General features: G+C 36.9%; 1 protein-coding gene across 1 annotated transcript in view; it reads left to right on the top strand.

Annotated features, from left to right (window-relative positions):
- Positions 1 to 8,936: 8,936 nt before the first annotated feature.
- Positions 8,937 to 24,430, top strand: part of LOC142341260 (uncharacterized) — an 81,707-nt gene continuing 66,213 nt past the window's right edge. Inside the window, exons 1-4 of the mRNA XM_075392179.1 lie at positions 8,937 to 9,213; positions 9,760 to 9,955; positions 13,653 to 13,865; positions 17,799 to 18,156. Of these exons, the coding sequence (XP_075248294.1) occupies positions 9,778 to 9,955; positions 13,653 to 13,865; positions 17,799 to 18,156 (749 nt within the window). The 5' untranslated portion in view covers positions 8,937 to 9,213; positions 9,760 to 9,777. The remainder of the gene's footprint in view (positions 9,214 to 9,759; positions 9,956 to 13,652; positions 13,866 to 17,798; positions 18,157 to 24,430) is intronic.

Here is a 24,430-nt window from a genome sequence, read left to right on the forward strand (position 1 = left end):
TTACGTTCTGGAGAAAAAATTTGCTCTATTTTTGGTTAAATTGTCGCTGTATGGGAGTTTGATTTTTTCTAAATCGGTTGCTCAATGAAATTAAGCCACTACGTTTCTTGCATCTTCAGATCAAACTCACAATTCAAATTTTTCTGATACCATTGCACATGGTCAAGTTTAGACGAATATCAACAAAACTGTCAACAAGCCGGCAAAGACCAGTAAAGACAACACTGTAAACGCTAAATCGCGTGTTGAAGCCAACAACAAACAAGAGCAGGCACAGCCTCAAAAAACAGTACCATCACCATCTAAGGTCTTTTATGTTAAATTGCATTTAATTGCCTCGAACACAGCCTGAAATCAGTCCCTGCCTTCCATGCATTTCGATGGTTTACATTTGGACGATCAAAACGGTCGTAACTTGGGAATTCCGTGAAAGTTGAGCCCAATCAGTCCTCTTTATTCGCCACCCTTCATTGCATTCCGTAGTACTCTACTATCAAATAATTCCCCGCGAAGACAAAGAACCGCACTTGTCGTCCCAACCCCAACATTGAAAGCAATATCTTTAAAACTCCCGATAATCTCACATGCAATCCTATTTGCTAACTCACCACTACCACCAATCGTCTTTAACCCCTTAGTAAACAATGCCAATCAGTTAGCCTCTTTCCGCCAGCGCAAATCAATGCTTAGTTCGTCTCCCCTAGACAATTTGGAACCTCACTTAACCAAACCGACGCCCGCCACCAAAGAATTATCAAATATATCTCAAAAGTTTTTCTCCAAATATTGAGAAGCCAATTATATCTCTTAAATCTCAATAGGCACCAAAAACGTACCAATACGTACCAATAGGTAGCATAAGGTACCATATAAATCTGAGTAATAAATCTACAATATTCAGAAACCAATTAAATCTCTGATTTCCCCTGGCCAGAATGGAAACTATCAAGATACATGGGCAAAACTTAACTGTGGCTTGAAGGATACGGGCAATCAGTTCTAAAACAATAACCGCATTTCTTGAAAAATAACCTCAGTCACTATGGTTCTCTATGTGAAGACGCACTTAAGACCCTGGAACAAAGATTTGGACAGCTACTACGTGAAGTCTTTCTGCGGCCTAAGGGTCACTTTCAGATGTTTCAAATGGTTCTGCCCTATAAAGAGCTTCTGACTGTTTAACACGGCTCTGCCAATTTGTCTGAACAATATGAGAGAATATTGTCAATTTTTCGTAAAAGCAAAAACGTATGACAAAAGCAGCCCAGTAGGGAAGAAGAGTTGCTTCTTAATCATCTGCAGCGAACTCTCAATAAAAGAGCTAACAAAAAACAACTCCTCTAATTTCAACAACGCCCTTGTCCAGCCGTCGTGTTGACTGCAAAGTCATCCATTGGCCATGGGAGTGTATTGTGTTTAATGAAACAATTCCCATGCAGCGAGCAAAGCTAGTGGCAGATGCAAAACTGTGCTCTCACGCTTGAGTGAAAGCATTTGTTCCGGCAGAGCCAGAATCTTTGGAAAAGCAAGTAGTATGGTGGCAACGGCTCTCAAAATAAACTTTTTCAGGGAGCTGAGAGTTTTTCCGTCTGAAAACGATAGTAAACCAATGCTGGAACAAGTCAAAGTAAACCTCCTGGAGGCTAATCATCATGTAAGACAACCACACTGTTATCTGTCAGTAATGTAAAAGGCCTCCCTCAGGGAGACACTCAGTTGGTGAAGACAACATCGACATTAAAACACTACAGGCCATTATTTAGAGTGTTTAGTTTAGACCCCGTAAAATTTTGCTATGAAACCATCAAAATCGTACTTGGAAAAGGATATTCGTGATGCCTTCTGACCTCCAGAGGTCTTCGCTGCCGACAAAAAAATGTTCAGATTTGCTTTTTGCCCGTCCATAGGCTGCGTGTGACTTCTAGTCTTGATTTCTTTCAAAGATTAGAAGCCGAATTTTGAACTCTCTAATCTGATAAAATTTTGGGACATCTTGAAATCGTTTGTTTCACATAAATAAGTAAACGCCACGAAGGGTTTTCCGTCGCAAATGCGCATGAAAAAATTCCTAAGCGCACAATGGAAAAAGATATGATATCTGAAAGCTGAGCGATGAAAGCGGATGGAGAGAGCATGAATTGGCCCAACAGCTACTTTAGCGCTTGTTCATCTAAAACTTTTGAAAGGCGGCTCACTCCAGACCATTAGGCGAGCAATACCGTCATAAAAACCTGGATAACTTGGAGCAAGATTACAAAGTAAAGTTTAAAATTGATCACAATGAGGAAAGTTAAAATTGATCACAGATCTTGAGTGATACCTACCACACCCTCGGCATGTTAACTCGAACAAACGAACAAACCCCGGCCAGGTTTGTTGGGTAGCCAATAGGGAAGCTAAATTCCCAGGGTGATGTCTTAATAAAACAATAATCACTGGATCCGATCTACTTCAAAACTTAATTTTATCGCTCCTGTGAATCTGACAACAACCGTTTGCCATATTAGCCAACATCACATGAATGTTCCTCAAAGTTGGAATGCTGCTGTGTAATCAGCAATATTGGTGACGCAAGGACGCCACATCAAATGTTTTACACCAAACAACAGAATATTTTTTGGTGAAAAAAACTATCACCTATGTTAACTACATATTTCTCCGAACTGAACAAGATAACGCTAAAAAATATCCTAAAGTTGCGAAAACTGACCTAGAGAATTCTACTTGGACGATTATTTAAACTTAAAAGGGTCTCCTTAGAAAGCCCTCATGAGTTTTTGGGGAGCATGTGCACCTTCTCCATCCGAGTGTGTGCGAGTGCACTAAATTTGTAACCAAGCTACCAGATGTGGTTGGCCAAATTAAGGGCCCTCCCTATCCACTGAACTGAATGCATTTTTTTCATCTTAAAGAGAGTCCTCAAATGTGCTCGAGCTTAAATGGGATCCCAATCCCATCTCATGATTTCGGGAAGGAAAACAGGGGCACCATCATAAATAGTGTGAAGCAACACTTGTTATGCGTCTTGTGTTTAAGAACTTCGACACTATTGATCACGTAGCAATTTCATCTTGAGTGCACGATTAAAACTCGCGGTCATTTGCCGTACCAGCAGACGGCATTGGGTTGACGAGTTACTCAGGGGCACAACTGTTAGGTTTCTTGTCTGGAGCGCTACAAGGCGTATTCAATGCTGTAGTTTTTCTCAGACCTCAGGTTACTTCCAATTCAGGAGATATTAAAAGAAAGCTGCCATCTGCCCTGATTAATGCCCGTGTTGCACCTATGAAAGTGATGTCCATTCCAAATATGAAACTGCGAGTCGCTTTCCTCATTGACTGCTTCAAAACCGAAATCTGTTGAGCGTTGACCGTTACTGTAGACAATGTATTGATGTAGACCGACAGCGTCAACGTTTTGCAGTGGATTAACTCAAACAAAAAGCACCCCATCTTTTTAAAAATCGTGTAAGTGGAACCCTGTACTGTAGCATTGACCAGTGCAACCACAATGTTACCTGTGGCAGTCCGGTATATGGTGGCATGCGTGTTATTTCCGACAAAGTCTTAAAGGCTAGTTGCTGGTTGAAAGAGAGCTAAACAATTTAAACTCTTAATCGAATAAAGACGTCCTCGATAACATCAAACAATGCAACCCAGGAACAACACGACATCTGATTTTCAACAGCACATCTCATCTTCGATCTCATCTTCAACAGCATCCGTAACCAGACCTGTAAGGAAACGAAGCATTTCTTTAATATCATCTGATAAGTGATGTTCTTATTGAAAACCACTTCGTGTCACCGCCTATATGCTCCGTCTCTTACTATCTTACAAAAGTTATAGCACCGTCGCAAGCAAGATAACTGTCCCTGTCGTGCTTGAAAAATTGAGCGTAATCTCCAGTTCTTTGTTCAAGGAGAATTCCTTAACACAAAAAACAAATCGCCTCGACAACAAACACGTCAAACAAAATATTCATTATACGCATCACTCTATTGTCACCGTTATTGTATTTAGTGGTCTTATTCGTTCATCTAGTCGTATCGAGTAGCCACTCGAAATGACCAAATGAACGTAGGCGAACATTGAGGTATCCGAGTCGAGTTTGATTTTGACATCAAACAACCCATTCTGTTAGACGTAACTCAAAACGGCGCTTAACTGTTCTTGTGGTACAGACACTTAAAAGCAGTCAATGGGGCATCGATTTCTTAGGTTATCGGAACACTGGATCATCCTCAAAACTACGACAGTGTTTTTCATCAAGTCGATCTGCGTCTTGTTAAGAATGTTCCCTGTGGCTATCATTCAACCAATGATGGCAGACCTAACAAACAACGGAGGGACTCTTTCTTCAGTTTCCGGGTTCTTCCCATTAGAGCCCCCAGCTTAGTGGTCAGATAACCTATAGCCCCCCCCAATCATGGAAAAAATACCATAATGGGAGCTATATTTTCATGGGGAGCTATTATGGGAAAGACCCCATTTTCCTCCTTCACAAACACCGGGGTTGAATATTTTGGCCAGTTTTACGTTGCTGTTCTTCGGCGTACCGAGAAGAGGAGGATATATAACTTCTCTTGTCTGAATACTTGTGCTGTCCCATGCTGACGTCGTTCCGTCCATGATTACTAGTTCCTGGGTAATGGGACTTTGACGGTTCGTGTCTCGCCGTGTACGCCTATTTGATATGGTCAATTTGTTCAGATAAGGGTACAAACATTAACTCTGCCAAAAAGCAGCTCCTTGAGATCATTGAAAAGCGGAATCTCATTAACATCGCTGCGCAGCTGGCAGATAAAGGCACAAAGTTGAGGTTCAATCCACCCATTGCCCCACACCAATTTGGTACCTGGGACAAGTTGGTATGTTCTTTTAAGTGATTAATAAATATCACACATGTTGCACGTCGCCTTACCTGAAAGCTACCGCCTTTTGCCCAGATAAAAATTCATTGAATTGAAGTACTCAAACGCACGTAACCACCAATTCAGTGCTGTCAGTTGCTGTTGTTGACGAGTTCGATCCTCGCAAGCTGCACTTTCGTTAGCTGTCCTGTTCCAATGCGTTTTCAGCGAGTTGGATCTTGGAGTCTGTAACTGCTCTAGACCATAGACCTTAGTTGCAGACACCTCAGGGTCGGTGAATTAGATTGGACAATTGAAAAACCAACCCTTTGGGTTACTATCCAATTGCTTGGATTGAAGAACACTGGTGCGGATGGTTCCGACGTCAAAGTTTCCTCCGCCGTGGAGCGGACGAAGCCCAGATCGCCTGTTCACACGCTCATTGAGCTTGTCCAGAGCAACCGAATATCTTTTTCCGGGCTGCAGGATGTTACTGAGTAAAAAGAAATGAGTGGAGTTAAAACTATGTTGAGAATACTTTTTCGTGTAATGCAAAATTTTTTGCTCAGAATTTCCGTTCTAAAGGCATTGAACGTATTATTTCCTGCAAAAACCGATTGCCAACTCTTTTTTGCTTCTAAAAAAGCTTGAAAAATTTTCACCTAGCACAGTAGTTTTCGAGTTTTTTCGAACAATTGGGACTAATGATTGCTCTAAGTTTTCGGAAAAGATCTGTCGAACATCAATCTGGATTTGCTGCTCTTTTGATTTTTGTTTTTGCCTATTAATATTGTGATGTTGGCACGTTTTTACAAAGTACCAATTTACGCTCATTTCTTGTTCGAGGAGAATTCCTTAACACAAAAAAATAATCGCTTCGACAACAAACACGTCAAACACAATACTCATTATACGCATCACTCTAGTGTCACCGTTATTGTTTTTAGTGGTCACATTCGTTTATTTGGTCATATCGAGTAGCCACACGATACGACCAATGGAACGTATGCGAGCATTAAGGTATCCGAGTCGAGTTTGATTTTGACATCACACAACCCATTCTGTTAGACGTAACTCAAAACGGTGCTTATCTGTTCATGTGGTACAGACACTTAAAAGCAGTCAAACGGGCATCGATTTCTTAGGTTATCGGAACACTATATTATCCTCAAAACTACGACAGTGTGTTTTACCAAGTCGATCTGCGTCTTGTAAAGAAAATTCCGTGTGGCTATCATTCAACCAATCATGGCAGACCTTACAAACAACGGAGGGACTCTTTCTCCAGTTTGCGGGTTCTTCCCATCAGAGCCCCTAGCTTAGTGGTCAGATAACCTATAGCCCCTCCCCCCACTCTTGGAAAAATACCAAAATGGGAGCTATAATTTCATGGGGAGCTATAATGGGAAAGACCCCAGTGTTCTCCTTTTACAAACACCGGGGTTGAATAATTTGGCCAGTTTTACGTTGCCGTTCATTGGCCTGCCGAGAAGAGGACGATATATTACTTCTCTTGTCTGAATACTTGTGCTGTCTCATGCTGACGTCGTTCCGTCCATGATTACTATTTCCTGGGTAATGGGACTTTGACGGTTCGTGTCCCGCCGTGTACGCCTATTTGATTTGGTCAATTTGTTCAGATAAGGGTACAAAAATTAACTGTGCCAAAAAGGAGCTCCTTGAGATTATTGAAAAACGGAATCTCATTAACATCGCTGCACAGCTGGCAGATGAAGGCACAAAGTTGAGGTTCAATCCACCCATGGCCCCACAACAATTTGGTATCTGGGACAAGTTGGTATGTCGTTTTAAGTCATCACTATATATCACACACGCTGCACGTCGCCTTACCTAAAAGCTACCGTCTTTTGCCCAGTTAAAAATTCATTGAATTCAAGTACTCAAACGCACGTAAACTCCAATTCAAACGACCTAGGCGCCATAACACCTTATCATTTTAGATTTTTTAACCAGGCACCCGGAATTCCGTCAGTTGCTGTTGTTGACGAGTTCGATCCTCGCAAGCTGCACTCTCGTTAGCTGTCCTGTTCCAATGCGTTTTCAGCGCGTTGGCTCTTGGAATCTGTAACTGCTCTAGACCATTGATCTTAGTGGCAGACACCTCAAGGTCGGTGACTTTGATTGGATAGTTGAAAAAACCAACACTTTGGGTTACTATCCCACTGCTTGGATTTAAGAACTTTGGTGCGGATGGTTCCGACGGCAAAGTTTCCTCCGCCATGGAGCAGACGAAGCCCGGATCGCTTGTTCACACGCTCATTGAGCTTGTCCAGAGCAACCGAATATCTTTTTCCGGGCTGCAGGATGTTACTGAGTTAAAAGAAATGAGTGGAGTTAAAATTAAGTTGAGAATACTTTTTCGTGTAATGCAAAATTTTTCGCTCAGAATTTCAGTTCTAAAGGCATTGAACGTATTATTTCCTGCAAAAACGGAGTTCCAATTTTTTTGCTTCTAAAAAAGCTTAAAAAGCTTTCAGCTAGCACAGTAGTTTTCGAGTTTTTTTGAACAATTGGGACTAATGATTGCTCTAGGTTTTCGGAAAAGATTTGTCAAACATCAAGCTAGATTTGCTGCTCTTTTGATTATTGTTTTTGCCTATTAACATTGTGATGTTGGCACGTTTTTAAAAAGTACCGATTTACGATCATTTCTTGATGTTTGATCATTTGTTCGAGAGAGCTTATATATATATATATATATATATATATATATATATATATATATATATATATATATATATATACATACTTACATATTTATATGTTTATATATATATATATATATATATATATTTATATATATATATTATATACACAAACATACCTACCTACATATATATTTAAATATATATATATATATATATATATATATATATATATATATATAGGGTCTTTCCCATTATAGCCCCCATGAAATTATAGCCCCCTATTATGGTATAATTACCATGTTTGGGGGGCTATAGGTTATCTGACCACTAAGCTGGGGGGGGGGCTATAATGGGAAAGACCCTATATATATGTATATATATATATATATATATATATATATATATATATATATAATTCGTAAGTCTGTTTGTTAGCTTTAAAACTTACGTTTAAGTCTGGAAATTCCAGATCTCTTCCAGTGCAACATTGTAAAATGCTTGTTTTTCCAGATTGTTCCCACAATAGCCCCGACAAAGAATCATAATTATAGACCCCATTTTGGATCCCACTTTTTTGAAAAAAAAATTGAGATTTTTTTGCTTTTTTACGGTAATGGGAGGGCGCTGTACGTTAAATTGAGCTGCGGAGCTATTATGGAAAAGACCTGATTTTCCCCGGGTCTTTGCTATTTTATCCCCCCACGAAATTTTAACCCCCTAATTATGGAATGTTCACCATGATTGGGGGGGGGGGGCTATATGTTATCTGATCACTAAGCTGGGGTACTATAATGGAAAGAGCCATTTTCTCAATTACATTGCCAGTTTTTAAAACCTCATAGTTTGTGTTTTAAGCAAGGTTGCGAGCAAGTTGCTTCTGCTTCAATACGGTACATCTAAAATTGGATCTATTCTGTTTCGAGTTACGTGAAGCTACGTGGTTCTCGATTATTGTCCATTGTTCTCAGTGCCTTCATCAGAGTTACGTAAATTTTACTAATGAGCTATACCATTTATAAATTTGCGTGCTCGGCAACAGGGCTACCTAATTAATTGTTAAATTTTTGAGGGGCACAGACGGAAAAAGTCCCAGAAAAGATGATGAATTGAAAGACTTGGAAGCCGTAATACTGATCAAATAATCAGAAGATTTAACTTTGTTCACAATAAGTGCTGCGGAAATATAATATCGATAACGTTGAATTCCGCTCATTCCGGTCAAATTGCGCTCATTCCGGTCATCTCTTGCATTTTTTGAGCGGAATTTGAGCGGATTCCTCGACTTGGGTTAACTTGCACAGCTTTTCCTGCCAACTAAACAAGTGTCCTTGTGGAAAGGATTCTTGAAATAACGTGCTTTTCGTCAAGCAAATGTTGTTTATTTTTTATGATAGACAAAAAATGCACGTGTGACTTTAATGTGGGAACATTGCGACAGTGTTTTGTCACTTCCCTATAACAATGTAGTTCAGTGAAGATAGTTAGCTAACAGTTAAATAATACTTGTTTATTTATTGTTTACTGTTTATATCTAACTAAATATAAGATCGGAGAGGTTACAAGATTGGTTTATGATTATCGACTATTTACTGCTGACTCGTTATTTATTTATTTCATGGTATCGGTGGACGGATGAAGGAGGCACACTATACATTAGTTCATTTCGTTTTCTGAATACCAACCAGCCAGAAGGTTGTTGCAAAGATCTGCTATTCTGTCTAATTTAAATGCAATGAAAACGATACCAAATTGACTGCTCTCTGGTATTTTCACCCCCCCCCCCCCCCGCCGCCCCAGCACAATACTTTCCTAGCAGGATCTTTTCATTTCCGAAATGTGTGTTTTATATTTTCCGTTAATAACCCGTTTCTTTACAGTACATAGTACCAGCTGTTCTTCGGTCTTTCCCATTATAGCCGCTCGAAAATATAACCCCCATTACGGCACATATTTACGGTAATTGGTGTGGGGGGGGGGGCGGGGTGGGGGTGGCTATGATGAGAAAAACCCTTTGCTGTTTTCCCAGGTAACATTAATTTCCCATTATAGCCCCCCCCCCCCCAGCTTAGTGGTCAGATAACCTATAGCCCCCCCATCATGGTAATTATACCATAAGGGGGGCTATAGTTTCATGGGGGGCTATAATGGGAAAGACCCAAACTTTGGGACGTATGTATAAAGTAAACGCTGTATCAATTTACTCAAGCATATCTTTGTTATTATTATTTGTTGAAAAAGACCAGCTTCTAATTACAAATGGTGTCTGAGTCTGTCCAATCGGTGGAACGGAGGCCGAGAGCCATCACCACTACAGCCACCACCAACATCAGCAGTTCTGCAAATGGCACCAATAATAACAATCAGTTCCATGTCCCTAGAAGGAAGAGACGCGCCTCTGTCACCACTGTGCCCCGGCTAAACAAAAATCTCAAAAAGGGAAGGTCGTTTTCTTTCCTCCCTGTTCGACTCCCCCACATTCCTTAAACTTTCGTAACTGATCAGATATAAATTCAAAACACGTTTCATTTGATTAAAAACGTCGTTAATCTACTCTAATACTCATAAGAATAAAATGCAAATGGTAAAGCGGCAATATACAGATAAGAATATATAGTTTTTTAAAAAATCATTAAATTAGTTATTTAAAGAACTTGAATTCGGTCAACGACATCTTGCACATCAATTACTCTTGGGTCCTTCAAACATTCCTTCCACAAACGTTCTTTCAATTCTGTTTTCAAGGGAGCTCTCGATGTTGTTTTAAATTTGATGTTAGAAGGCAGACAGACTATTATAGATTAGAATAGCTATTGCAACCAAAAAAGAATCAGTTAAAAAAATATTGTTCCTTTTGATATCAAACGTAATTTTCTTTGACCTTTCACGTTGATTGTTTTTCACAGCAGAGAGAGAGAGAGAGAGAGAGAGAGAGAGATATTCATTATTATATGATGAAAATCGTTGCAGATTCAAAAAAAACTTTTACGCAACGATATTTTATTAGAGAAAAGGGAAAAATTTTTAACGAGCTGAGATCTGTGAACCGATGGTACTCCCTCCTTTTAAAACAGGTTTTATTTCCCGACTCAATTATTTTTCGAAATTGCGATGAAAGTTTTTTGGAAACCAATCAAAATTAAATCTGAATAATGTATGTGACATATTAAAATTTCATCGAGTAATTCAAATTTTGTTTACGAAGTGTACTGAAGACTTTTATTCTACGAAAGTCATTCTGTGAAGTATTTTTCTCACTTCTTCAACAAAGTCCAGAATTGCCACTTTTCCGTAGAAAGCCGCAGGATTATGAATTTTTTCAAAATGGTTGTCGCGTTCACCATAAACAAAACAAAAAATTTACCAGATTGTGGCTCTTACTAAAGATCCGGAGTTTTGCGAGTTTTGATGAGAACTTTTGATGAGACTTTGGACTTTGTTCAATTTGGAGGGAAAAGAAACATTTCCGTAGTCATTTTAATCCTAAAATCGTTTGCGAGGTTGAAGTGATCAAAAATGAAGCCAATATTATTCAATTTTTCAATTTGCTTTTTATTACTTCTGTTTATATTTCCCCAGCCCTTAGTAATTCCGACGTATAGTTGTCTGTGGGGAAGAATGCAAAAATTGGCACTAAAAACACTTTATTACAACTGGTTGGGGTAGACGGTCTTTCCAGCCAATATTCCAAGAATTCCCCTCTCTGTTGGCGCCTCTTTTGATCAGATGAGCCATCAGACCAACAGAAATGGAATCAAAACTTTAAAAACTTGGCATTTTGTTAAAACCTAAAAATATCAAAACTGAAAAATTTTACAAGTTGTGACCGAACTTTTGTCACCCCCGATTTTGGGAAGGGAGACTCTGTGCAACCCGAGGTTACAGCACATGGATAAGGTAACCTCTGCATCCAACGAATTTTATGGCATCACACCTGAAGGTGTGGCTATTAACGCTTATATGGTGCATAGAGTGCATTTTTGACATTTTTGTTATTTATTGGTAAATTTTTTAAAATTTTAATTCTATGGTAATTTAGGTGTTTCTTTATAGTCAGATGTCACCAATTTAAGGTATTAAGAGTTACTTACGTAAATCATTTACTCGATTAACCAATCATAAAAAAATAACAATCATGTTATAAATCATACTTATGTTATTATTTACATTAATCGAATTGTTCGAATAGTGAAAACATTGTTTTTAGAACTGTTAAAAAAGTTACAAAGAGCTTTTGCTTCTCAGACTGGACTATAATTTTAGACTTTTATGCTAAGTTTCTCTAGATCGTATGATCTTCCGAATTCTATGTCAAATGAGTTTTTGTGTTAGGAACTTCTGCACGAGATTGAAAATAGATTATCACTAAAGATATTTTTAATTTTAATCATACTTAACGTTACGGTTCTTTAAAACGACTGAGCGACTAATAGTTTCTACGAGATTGTTAGTCAATTGGAACCGAGTGATGAATCAGGCGTGCGTAAAACTCAAGAACCAGGCCGTAAAGATTGAGTTCCGCTGAGATTCTTGAGCATCCGCTACACTTCTTCATTTGACTTTTTGACCTTTTTATTGTTCTGTCAGCTCTCAGTGAGTATGTTATTGCAGTGAAAAAGTAACAAAAGTCAACTTTTTCAAATATCCTTTTTCGTCTTTTTTGCCCCTGAAACACCCCTGCCACTTTTAAAATTTTGCTCCCCTCACAGTGTTTTTACGCCCCCAATTACAATCTATTTGTTGTCATATAACACCTTTTTATGTAACGAAGATAGCACCTGCGCCTGGGGGAAAACAGAATAGATGCGGTAAAAGATATCTGTCATTCAAATTACGTCTGTAACTATTCGGGGGCTTTTTATTATGAAAACTTTTCAAAATTGCGAAATTTTGATAAAAGTGTTCTCCATGCTTTTTTGGGCTCAGTTTTCCAGCAGTCATTGTTCTTGAAATGAAAAAGATCTATAAAATTCGGGATACTTTTTAGTGAGTCACAATGACTGCAAATTAAAATGACTAATTATTTATATTTTTTTGAATGAAAATGATAAAAAAATTGGCACAGATGGGACAGATGGACAGCTTTTTTCGTTTTGAAAAAACGTCAAGGTCCAAAAAATTCGAAAATTTTTTTGATGGTTGAAATCTCAAATTTAGTCCACTTTGCTCACATATACTTATTTTTGGCTCTAGATTTGAGTAAAATGGAAAACTTTTTCAATTATTAATTTTGATGACACTTTTAATTTTTATTGAACAAAAAAACAAGATGATATCGACAGGGGCTTGTCCCCCAAAGACTAGTACCCAATATGGCAAAACACCTCAATCTTGCATACTCTGCTTTTTTGCCAAATCGGAACGGCTCAACCTTACAACTTTTTTCAATTATTTATATCAAAATATCATTTTACGAATTTTTTTGCATTATTATATCATTTTCTATTAAATGCCTGAAAGCAAAACAATACATGTTTTTCTTTGGTTACTAACCTGTCTGATTGCCTGCCAAGAGGCAATGCACCTGAACGCCGCTGGATTATAAAACTTCTGTCTTGACGATCAGAAAACTTGCTTCAAATAATGTTGGCCAGATCAAGATGAACACATTTCATGTGGAACCCAACCTACTATTCCTTTCGAAAACTATCTAATTTTGATCTGGTTTTCTTCGCAAGATTTACGGCAATCGTTTTACAATTTAGAGGAGTTAAATTTCTTCTATTTACAGTCGATTCATGTAATACTCAGGTAAACAAAAAGTGAATTGCATAAAATAAAGACAGTTAAAAAAGCAATTTATCATGTAAAATTGCATTCTTATTGTTCATTTTTGTCAATGGGGGCTATTCTTAGAAATTTAAACCAGCAATTCCCTTGCTCGACGTTATCTTGATATTAGTCGGGTTTGTTCTTTTTTTTCCATTTTGGGATAGGGTCTTGAGGTAGGGAACTTCGGGCGTAAGGATTACAAACTGACGTTCTGTTGTAGATCTTGCAATTTAATCAAAAATCAAGTTAGTAATAAAGTTATAATACATGAGAGTGTTTTAAAAAATCTTTTTCACATCCAAACTTTCACTTTTATCTCATTAACGGGAAAAGAAAAGGATAAAGTTGCCGTAATTCAATGCAGGCTTCAGTGTTCTCCCCCAAAGTACATGTGTATGATCCCAAGTACCAGAGCCCATCGCCACAGTTTGACCGGATCAATCTCTCGTTCCTCTCCTCCAGTGGAACTGTTGATCCCAAACAGAACTGGGAAATCAGTGGATCAACCACCACTACTAGTGACACAGGTGACATCACTCAAAGTGGGGGTCTTGGGGACTCGTATCAAAGTCAAAGTTAGTCAGTGATTTTGCTGTAGTTATTATGGCTTAAGTTATTACAGTTTAACAAATTATGAGTTGGTAAAAGAAAGAGACGCCCGGGCCGAGGATTTCCCCCAAAAATAACGGGGAAAAGAGTGTAAAAATTAAAAAAAATTATACCCCTATTTCTCCGCTGAACTAACGATGGAAGAGTGTAATTACAAGAGTGTAATTTTAAGAAATAAAGGTGAAAGGAGTTAGTTAGGATCAATCACCCGACTTTTCCTATGTCCATCATGTTTCTTTCGATTTTGCATTAACCATTGCTCCAACAGCTACAACAATTTAACGTTTCTTTTTGGTTATAATAGTAATTCTTTAAGAGTGTAATTTTTAATCAGCCCACCCTAAATTACACTCTTTGCAAAGAGTGTAAAAAAGTGGAGAAAAGATTATAAGTACAGTGTAATTTTTAAATTTACACTCTCACACTCTTTTCCCCGATAAATAGGAGTTGAATTTGCATTACACTGTAATCCCAGCTAATTAGGGGTAGATTAAGGGTGAAACCTCGGCCCGGGTGATATACCGATTGAAGCTATCCATCCAGCACAACTAGTTACAGAAATTTTATAATTTGGATACCCGAGATATGAGTTCCAATAAAGAGTGAACCACGATAACTTATTGAATAAATAAAATTTGAAAACGATAAAAAGATGATGTATGTTTCATTTATAATCTATAACATTGATCAAGAACGACTAGCACAATTTGATATCACATCTAGTGAAAATTATGGAGACACTGTCAAACCAAATAGTCTGCGAAACTGAATAAAAAACAATGTCTTCCGCGAAAATTACTATAAACAAAACCTTTCGCTAAAACATGCTCTTATGATATCCAACGCCAATCCTAACGCCAAGTCGATATCAGCACTGGGCAAGTCTAAGGGCAAGTCTAGGTATTAGTACTGATTCAGAGCTATGATCAAGACAAATTTTAGACTTGTCAGTCTTGAATCAATTTAATTTATTTGATTAGATATAGTTTTTGGACGAGTATGTAAAAAAACAGCATGCAGGCTATTAGGAAAAAGTGGATCTTTCGCATTATAGCACACAAGCTTATCAATCACATAAACCATTAAACCGTTACCATCAAACAGAAGGTTAAAACTTGCATCGAGATTTTGAAATTATTATGACACAAGAACTTACTGGCTCCATTCTCGGGAGTTAATAAAAAAGACACGACAATCTATTTGTAATCCTTAATTTAATTTTTTGAAGTTGATGCGTTTTGTCCATAGTACCTAAGGAGCATATTGGTTTTCAGAACACGTATTGATGAGGGTTTCCAATATTGTACACTCATGAGACTTGAACGGAAAAATGCAACTTTATGAACGTTGGGTAGTTTTTATGCATGAAGCAAAAAATGAAACAAAACTGAAATACTAAAAACGGATAGGCCTGAAAAGCAAGATATGAACTGCCATCATTACAGTCTTACCCAGTAAATGCTTATCAGCAAAAATTTGTCTCAGTGCATCCTAACAGTTATTTAGTTTAACCAAAATCAATTTCTAGTCTTATGATTCAATAGAGTAGAGAAGTCGACGCATTAGTAGATTCGGTCAATTATTTCTTCAAGTTTTTAATGTGATGCTGAATACCAACAATGGGATTCATTTGTAGCTTTATTTGTCTATATGAAAATCATTTTATATTGCGTCTTCTGTTAAAATGATAAATTGTACCGTGACGGAGAACTCTATCGCACAGAAAATTGTTAAAAAAAATTAAACCAAAACAAAATTCATTGGTGTAGCGAGCGCTACCTTGTTTCTTTGTTAATTCGTCTCTGCCGCTCTTGTACCTTTTTAAAATTAGATTGTTAAATAAAAAATTAATTCACAAACTGGAAAGTAATAATAAAAACGGTAACCAAAAAAGCGGAAATGAAAAATTTACTTGCAAGAATACGGTAAAAACGATTTTAAGGAAAATAAAAACAAAAATAATTAATAAAAATTTTTATGAAAATATTGAGGTTCAATTCGAAAAAAAATCCAACCGTTTATGTTTCTCTCAGTTTACCATTTCTTAACTTTTTAAGTGGTTTCTGTGTAACTGGGTTGCTCACAGTGCACTTTTTGTACCTCAAGTGTCATTTGCAATCAATCAATGTTCTGCGATTTTACGCAAACAAACCTAATACTCTTAGACCAAAAATATACTAAATCTTCAGAACTGTCACATTGTGTAATTGGGCTTTGTTTACAATGCAAGAAAAATGCAAAATTGCTGCCCAACTATGCTCCCTCGTATAGGTACTGTCAACGGTTGCTCAACTTTCACTTGGTCCTAGGAGAATGTCCTTTGGATTTTCATTTTAACAAAGCTATTTCAATTTCCAAATAATGCTCGTGTCCTCGCCCTATTGTTTGCTTAATAAACTGTTCAACGGTAGCTTGAAAAGTTTTCAACGCTACGTTTGTGTTACCGAATTCTCCGCCTCGCTACTGTGATAGCGGTAATCAATTGCTGTCAACTGCCACCATTTACCATGATCTTTTTTCGGCAACTAAATTTAACTCAAAGACGTAGAGAATGTATGGAACACTTTAATAATCACTTCATGCAAATCCTCTGGATACAAGAGCCGAAAAGACCAAGCTTTCCGAAAAGCGAACGTTTGACATCTAGTGGTCTTCCAGGGTACATCAAGAAGTAAAAAGTTCACCATAGAAAAGTAACTATGGTCGGAAAATGTCTTATCGCTGGAGTGCCTACCTGCTAATTTTCATGACCCCACTTCAATGTTGCAGAGGCACCCAATGACTACACTTTTCTGGGTCAAATCAATGTGTGTCCCCGATGTCACATTGTTTGAGGTTTAAAATTTCAGAATATCTAGAGCAGCATTTAATTGAATGCCGGAAGTATCTCCTAAACATTATTGGTTGCAAATCCTTTTCATTTTGGAATTTTTTAACAAATCGCAAATGCTGAAAAACGATAAAATATTAGTTTTTAAAAGTTCACCAGAGTGCGTGTATATGCGCATAATTCACCGCTAATTGTCTTCGATTATTGAACTTTAACTCTTTCAAACTCTGCTCAGTAACCAATGAAATCCTAAATAACTTGGTCTATTTAAGTCCCTGCTAACGTATATATTTTGGGACCTATTTTTTAATGTGAAAACAATCGGAGATGTAACGCGGTGATGATACCTTCCGCTGGCCTAAACAAAACAATATAATTACAACTTTAGAAAGCATTATAGAATTGTTATCATTTGATTTTTCCTTTGTCTATTGATATATCTACCTGTGATTTTTTGGTGTGCCAGATATGCCCGCCCCATTTATATCATTGGACGGTAGTTGCCAAACAACGCTTGCTGCTGTGAAAACAGCAGTATGGCCACACTCCGGCAAGTTTACAATTGGTTCTGACGACAGGGCTTTTCCTTTAATTAAGATAAAATTCAAATTACGACTTTTCTTAGTGTGTAAAAAATGTACTCCTTTTTCATGAAACATGTATGATTCTCTGATTGATAGATTAAGCCACTTAATGACGAAACAGTAGTCTTATGCTTCATAGCATTTCGTAATTTCAAGTAACCTGCAATTTCTCCCCAAAATAAACAAAAATATAGTTAAGAAGTGCATTTTGCTCTAATTCAAGTTCTTTTGTCATGATGATTATATAATAAACCAGGAATTCATATTTAGTTCTTGAATGAATCGCAGGAGGTCTGCACCTTTGCAAGTCTTGAACCACCATATATGATTATCCATATTGGATCTGATGATTACACGGGTTTTTGTATGATTGTCAACGTGAAATTTATACACAGTTCTGCTGTATAATCAAGTCTTCAACTCAATAAAAATTGAGTTCATTTCATCTCAGTTCCTGTTGAAGTTATCACCCCGTTTCTTCTTAGGTTCTGGAACCAACTCCGCTACCGAATCCACCCGAACGTACTCAACAGAGTCATGTGACTCACGAATCGCAGGAGTGAAGAAAGGAACGATGCCTCCCTTCTACAGCTCTGCAATCGAAATGCACATCACAGCCAGCGACTCTTCACTCGCTAACTCCAGATACAACAGTCGGACTAACAGCCAGGCCAAAGCCATGAGTAAAAGCCAGTTGAACTTGGCCGGCGATGTTTATTTTTCGGAAACGTCAATCATTGAGAAGGGCTATATTAAAGAGGAGAATATGAGCAAAAGTGGGGAGAAAGCAATTTCAGGGTTCTTCTACGCTTCCCCCAGAAAGTACTTGGAGTCAGCTAAGCAGTGAGCCTTTTTTACAAAGAGGATTATTTCTAGTTTTTGTCGATGTACGGTCAGTCAATGTAAAGAATATAGATTATTTTTGACATCAATAAACTGGATGCAGCTTTACACGACATTGTAGCCAACTTGAGGATCCTGAACAAACTGGTCCCTGGTCACACTGTCTCGTGCTCAAATAACTTTTGATTAGATTATCTAAGTTTGAAATTTGAGAGATTGGCTGCCAAATATCAACTTCTTCCTATGATTAATTTTCGAGTGATTATCCATTTAAAATGTACAATCGAACTATTGAGCACCATTGATAACAACACAATCGTCGCCTTAGAAAATCAATTACGCAGGGCAGTAAAAGCTCGTTATCGTGTTCGAAATTCGAATCAAATACAGACATTAAACTCCAGGAGCAAATACAACCTATTCATTTCTGGCTTCATTAAAGATCAGCTTGTTATACCTTTCTCTTAACAACTAATTATAAACCAGCGTTCAATAGGCCAAATGGAGTCTCGCTACCTAATTTTGACTGTTAAAAATATGATACAACAAATTTTCGTCAAACAATTAGCAGTAACAGATACCATTACAAAAGTTTAATCAGGAGAGGTCTTGGATATTTTGAACAAATTTTCTAAAATTCTTTTATCCTACTTATATAATTACCCGATAATTACCCGACTCTTACAAGAAATTTAAAAGATTTTTTTATGCAAACAATCTGATGCCAACTATTAAATCATAGTTTTGGTAAAATTTCTCGACATGACTTCAACTTTTCATAAATCAAGTTTATATGTTTTTTTTGTAAACAAAATATATGAATTTTGGTTTGCTTTCTCATTGAAATACGTATGAATAGGTTTTGTAACTCCTCTTCATCTTCCACGATTGAGAACGTGCCCTGCTGTTTTTTGAAATAATGAATAAATTTGTGTTAGTTTTTCACCTTCTGTAGAACTGTTAAATACGCTGCCTGGAATTACACATGAGACTGTAAGTAATCAGCTGGTTCAGTGTTTCCGTTTTCTATTAGCAATATCATTTTTTTTGGTTCTCATCAATGCATTATGGCTTTTCTACTAATGATAATAGAAATTGTCCACTTATAATCGACTCACACTATAGTTGAGGAGAAAAATGAATACAGTAACACCTGAAACACTAGATACCTGGAATTCACAATATGTGAGTTTTATTTTATGACTTTTTGAAGCTATAAAGGCCAAAACTTCGTGGAGAATTTTCTTCGATACCTTCATGCGAACATAGGGCCAAGATTGCAAAAACTAGAAAGAGTAGTAATATAGTGAGTGATAGTCCCCGGGGGGGTGAGGACCCCATGTATTAAGATAGGGTATAGCGGTATTTTCGGAGTAGGGGCCTCCTCCATGTATTAAGATAGGGAATAGAATCTGCATGTATTAAGATAGGGTATAGGCGCGTACATGTATTGAGATTAGGAATAGAATCTGCATGTATTAAGATTAGGGATAGAATCTCCATGTATTAAGATTAGGAATGGAATCTCTATGTATTAAGATTAGGAATAGAATCTCCATGTATTAAGATTAGGTATAGCCGCCGACATGTATTAAGATTAGGGATAGAATCTGCATGTATTAAGATTAGGAATGGAATCTCCATGTATTAAGATTAGGAATAGAATCTCCATGTATTAAGATTAGGTATAGCCGCCGACATGTATTAAGATTAGTTATAGCCGCCGACATGTATTAAGATTAGTTATAGCGGTCGAAATGTATTAAGATTAGTTATAGCGGTCGACATGTATTAAGATTAGTTATAGCGGACGACATGTATTAAGATTAGTTATAGCGGTAGACATGTATTAAGATTAGTTATAGCGGTCGACATGTATTAAGATTAGTTATAGCGGTTGACATGTTTTAAGATTATTTATATCCGCTGACATATATTAAGATTAGGGGTATTTTTTGAAAAATTGTTGAGATTTTTGTACATTTTTACGCCGTTTTTTCAATAATTTCTAAATACTCTCTTCTGATTGGTTAAAAATGACAGCTTTTTTAAAAAAAATTGAATTGAAAAAGTTATAAATAACAGACACAGTATAAATTATGCACATCAAAATACAAAATCACTCGAACATTTACATTAAATTGGTATAAATTGTTATTAAAATAAGTGAAAACCGAGGTACATTTAGCCGAGTGGGTTAATAAAGTCGACAAAAAGGAAAAACTTGCGTAGCTAACTGAGTAAAAGGTACAATTGTTAAAAACTAATGTCGACTTTATTGGGCACCAGCTTAGTGTATACCCCAGTAACCAAATTTACATATAATTACTAATAAAATTTAGTACATGCACATCATGAACATTGTTCAAGTTTGTTTGTAAAAATTTAAATAGATGAAAAGCAGCATAAATAGTGTAGAATCCACACAAGTTTTCCATTTTCTGGAGTGGTCTGTGTATCATTTTCTGATACTTTTTATTCAAAAATTTGTAATGTGTGATTGATCGTGCTAGAGAATCCGCATAGTAATAGTTCCTATTGAGGCGTCCAATCATTATCCAATGTTCACCAGCTTCACTGCTTGGGGAAGTGTTGATGATTGCAAAAGTAAATTTGGGCAAATTTGGGACAAAATCTGCTGGAAAGGATCCAATATACCGGAATTTAAGCTCTGGAATACGTTCAATAATGTCACGAAGTGAGGTGTTATCCATGACAAATAAGTTTTCTTTTCTTTATCTCACAAGCTCCGCTTGTACAAGGATTCCTGACAGAGCAATCAAGTTGAAAACTTTCGTTCTGTTGAGAGAAGCAACAATCTTTGGATTTTGTGATTTTGTCAACCGTTTCGTCCTGGGTGCTGGGATGAAACAAAACGATAATTATAAAAAGTCCAAGGAAAATTAGCAAAGGAATATAAATATATATATTTGAAGTTAGTCTTCCCCAGTTCACATCCATTAGTTAATTAACAATTGATGTAGAGAACAACAGCTAGATAGAGAGGTTAAGCCTACAAATGTTCCAACAAAGTACATAAAATTGAAAAAATGATGAAAAATTATTAGACATTTTTAGCAACAGTCCCAAACTGATCAATTTTGACAGTGGACATCCTTTCTCCCAGAACAATGATTTCTGTTACGTTTCTTAGTGAACGATCAAAAAACATTTCCAATCGAATACTTTCTCCACTGAGTTCAGGATAATGAATATTTTCGCCAGCATCTTGAAGTGAAGTGAGATCAAATACAAGTATGTAGTGGTTCTGAAACTGATGATTCGGTAACGCAGGAATTTCCTCGTTAAAATTCATTGCTTTCATTGTTGTTACGTATGCTCTACAGTCATTAGTTGTATCAAGCGATACTATAGCTCTACCTCCGCGAACAATTCTAAGTTCTCGCAAACCAAATTTCTGATAATGGAAAGGATTTTCTTGAAAATGTCCTGTGAATGCCGAATTGGTGTTCATCGCAATAGCTACTCTTCTGATTGGAGCATTGTTAAAAACATTTTCCTGAATAAACTGGTTCTGTCCTGAGGGAATAATAAATGTACGTGCAATGGTTTCCATAAAGTTGTAACAAGCAGGTTGATGAGTTAATTGGTATTTGATAGTCTGGTGATACACTTCGTTAACAACCACGCGTCGTGTAAATAAGGAACAGTCAAGAACCTTAAGGGAAACGTGAGGATTGTAGGAAATCATGTAAAAATTAGGTCTTGCACGAATCAATATCAATCTGACTTTTGTATTTGGAAGCAGTAACTTTTCACATTGAAACAGGTCAATAGCTAATTTACCGTAGTAAGTGCTTCCATTTTTTAGCAGAAGTTCTTCCTCTCGCTCTATAAACGGGCTCTTCTCATAATCACTGGGTTCTTTTTCAAATTCGTATCCATGACAAGCCAAAATGCCTTCATTATTTCTCGTTGAAGCATTAAATTCATTGGAAATTAAAGCCTTGTGTCCATAGAGACCATTTGAGTTGTACACTTGTTGATTGTTCAGATACACTTCACAATTGGAGAAGAGTGAGTGTAAAATATTGTTGACATGAGTTAGATAATGTAAATCGTCATCTGTGAAAGACATACCCATATCTGGTTTTCCATGCTCATCTTTTTTCATAAAGTCATCAAACAATCTTCCCTTTTGTAGTCCAACTTTGATTTGAAGGTGGATATCTCTCATATCAAGATAGATGCTTCTATCTGTCTCAAATTCAAATTCAATGCTGCTTTCATCCAGTGAAGTACTAGGATAAACTTCTTGAACATGAGAAGACTCAATTGGTTCCAAAACAGGAATTTTGTCAAAAATCTCCAAGCAAGAGTTTGTAAAGTGTCCATATCGAAAATTGGAATCGTTTGTTGATCTGGAATTCATTTTAGATTAGCAAATATATCTTTTCTCGTTCGACGACGTCGACTGATTTTTGGAGGTGATCTACGAATAATGCGACGTTTTCTTGTTTTTCCTGCACCTAGCTGTTTACGTAAAGTTTTCTTCCCAACATCAGCAGCGACAGAGTTGAGTTTTTTCTTCCCAGTCAAAACATTTCCAATTTCAGGAGCAGCCATTTCAATTAAATCAGCTCCCACTCTTTTTGCTGCTGGGACAACATATCGTCTCAAAAACGGAATTGCTGTCCTCCCAATTGTTTGCGCTAAAGCTCCAAAACCCCTACCCCTTTGTCTGGCATATCCGCGAAAATACGGTAAATCACTATCAGCAACCATTTTTTACAGTCTTAATTCTAAAAATGATTTTCAGAAGTTTTTCTAAACATTAGTACTGCTCTAGTTACTCCAACAGAGTTGAAAGGTACTTTTTCACCATAAGAGTCTCGGAGCTCTATTTTTATGCTGTGGAATGAATTTTTCAGAATTTTTTTAAACTGTAGGTTTGGAAAATTTTGATAATTCATGTATTGGCCAGTTGAGATGATGTCTCCATTCTTAACCTTTGATATAAAAGGAATGCATCGTAAAAGAGCAGCTTTTGTATCACCCACAATGTTGTATTCAACAATATCACTATATATCATCAATGTATGTATTCGTACAATGTCATATGGGAACTTGGGAAAATGTGGACCAGCACCACTCATGAAAACACCCATCCCATAAACAGCTTCTTCACATCCAAAGACATGACAAAGATCAGCACTAAATATAACAAGTAAAGAATTCTCATTGGGAAGACTCAAAGAAATTCGCTGTGTAATTTTGTTAACGTGTAATCTGATTGGTGTTTTTTCATACTTTTCTCGTTCCTGAACTTTTTTGTTCATTTCGTTTACAATATCAGAGATCGAAGGATATAGACCTGGATCAAGTGTGTAATAGTCTGATGGTTTTGTATTCGGTGTTGCTTCATCTAGATAGAAAAATTTCCCTTCCGTGATGTTTTGGTACAAGGAAGGATACGATAGTTCTGTAATTGCAACCTCCCATTCTCCTTCGAGATTAATTTGTTCCGGAAGAAAGTTTGTAAAAGAACTTAATGTATTATTTGGATAACAATCAAAGGAAGCATTCGAAACCAACTCTACAGTAAAAGAATTCATATCTAAATGATACATTTTGCAAGCTCTTGTTCATAAAATTTGCCTAGAATTTCATCACCTTGTTCTCCATGAAGGTTATAGGTTGGTGGTTTTAAAGTCGCAATTTTAACAATTTCAAAAATTTCACTTGTGAATTGAGACTTGTAACCTTTTCTAAATGGGATATCGGACTTGGAGATTCGAACTTTGTCTCCAATTCTAAAGCGTGGTTTTTTGTACTCAATAATAGGGTTTTTGTAAAAAATTGACAAAAAATCTGAATTTTTAACGTTTTTGGGGGATTTACCTATAGATCTGTTAACTCTTGTATTCATAGTGTTAACAAAACTATCCATTTTGTGAACGTATTTATCACCGTTTTCCTCCATGTAGCGATAAATAATGTTTTTTAAAGATCTAATTGCTCTTTCTGCTACAGCAGCTTTTGTTTCACTTCTTGTAGAGTAGATTTTGATGTCTCTACTCTTGCAAAATTTTTTGAATTCTCCCCCGAACTCAGTACCTTGATCAACCCAAACTCTATCAGGTTTAGTGTTCTTCCTTAACATTTTTTTAAAGGCAGCTACAGCATCAGAGGCATATTTTGACTTCATTGATTGAACACGGACCAGGCGAGAAAAGACGTCAACACATATCAAAAAGTATTTCACACCGTTATTAAATTCAGACAATTTATCCATAAAAGCCAAATCAAGGCA

The sequence above is a fragment of the Convolutriloba macropyga genome, chromosome 6 (assembly GCF_964194025.1).
Source record: "Convolutriloba macropyga chromosome 6, txConMacr16.3, whole genome shotgun sequence".
Lineage (NCBI taxonomy): Eukaryota > Metazoa > Xenacoelomorpha > Acoela > Convolutidae > Convolutriloba > Convolutriloba macropyga.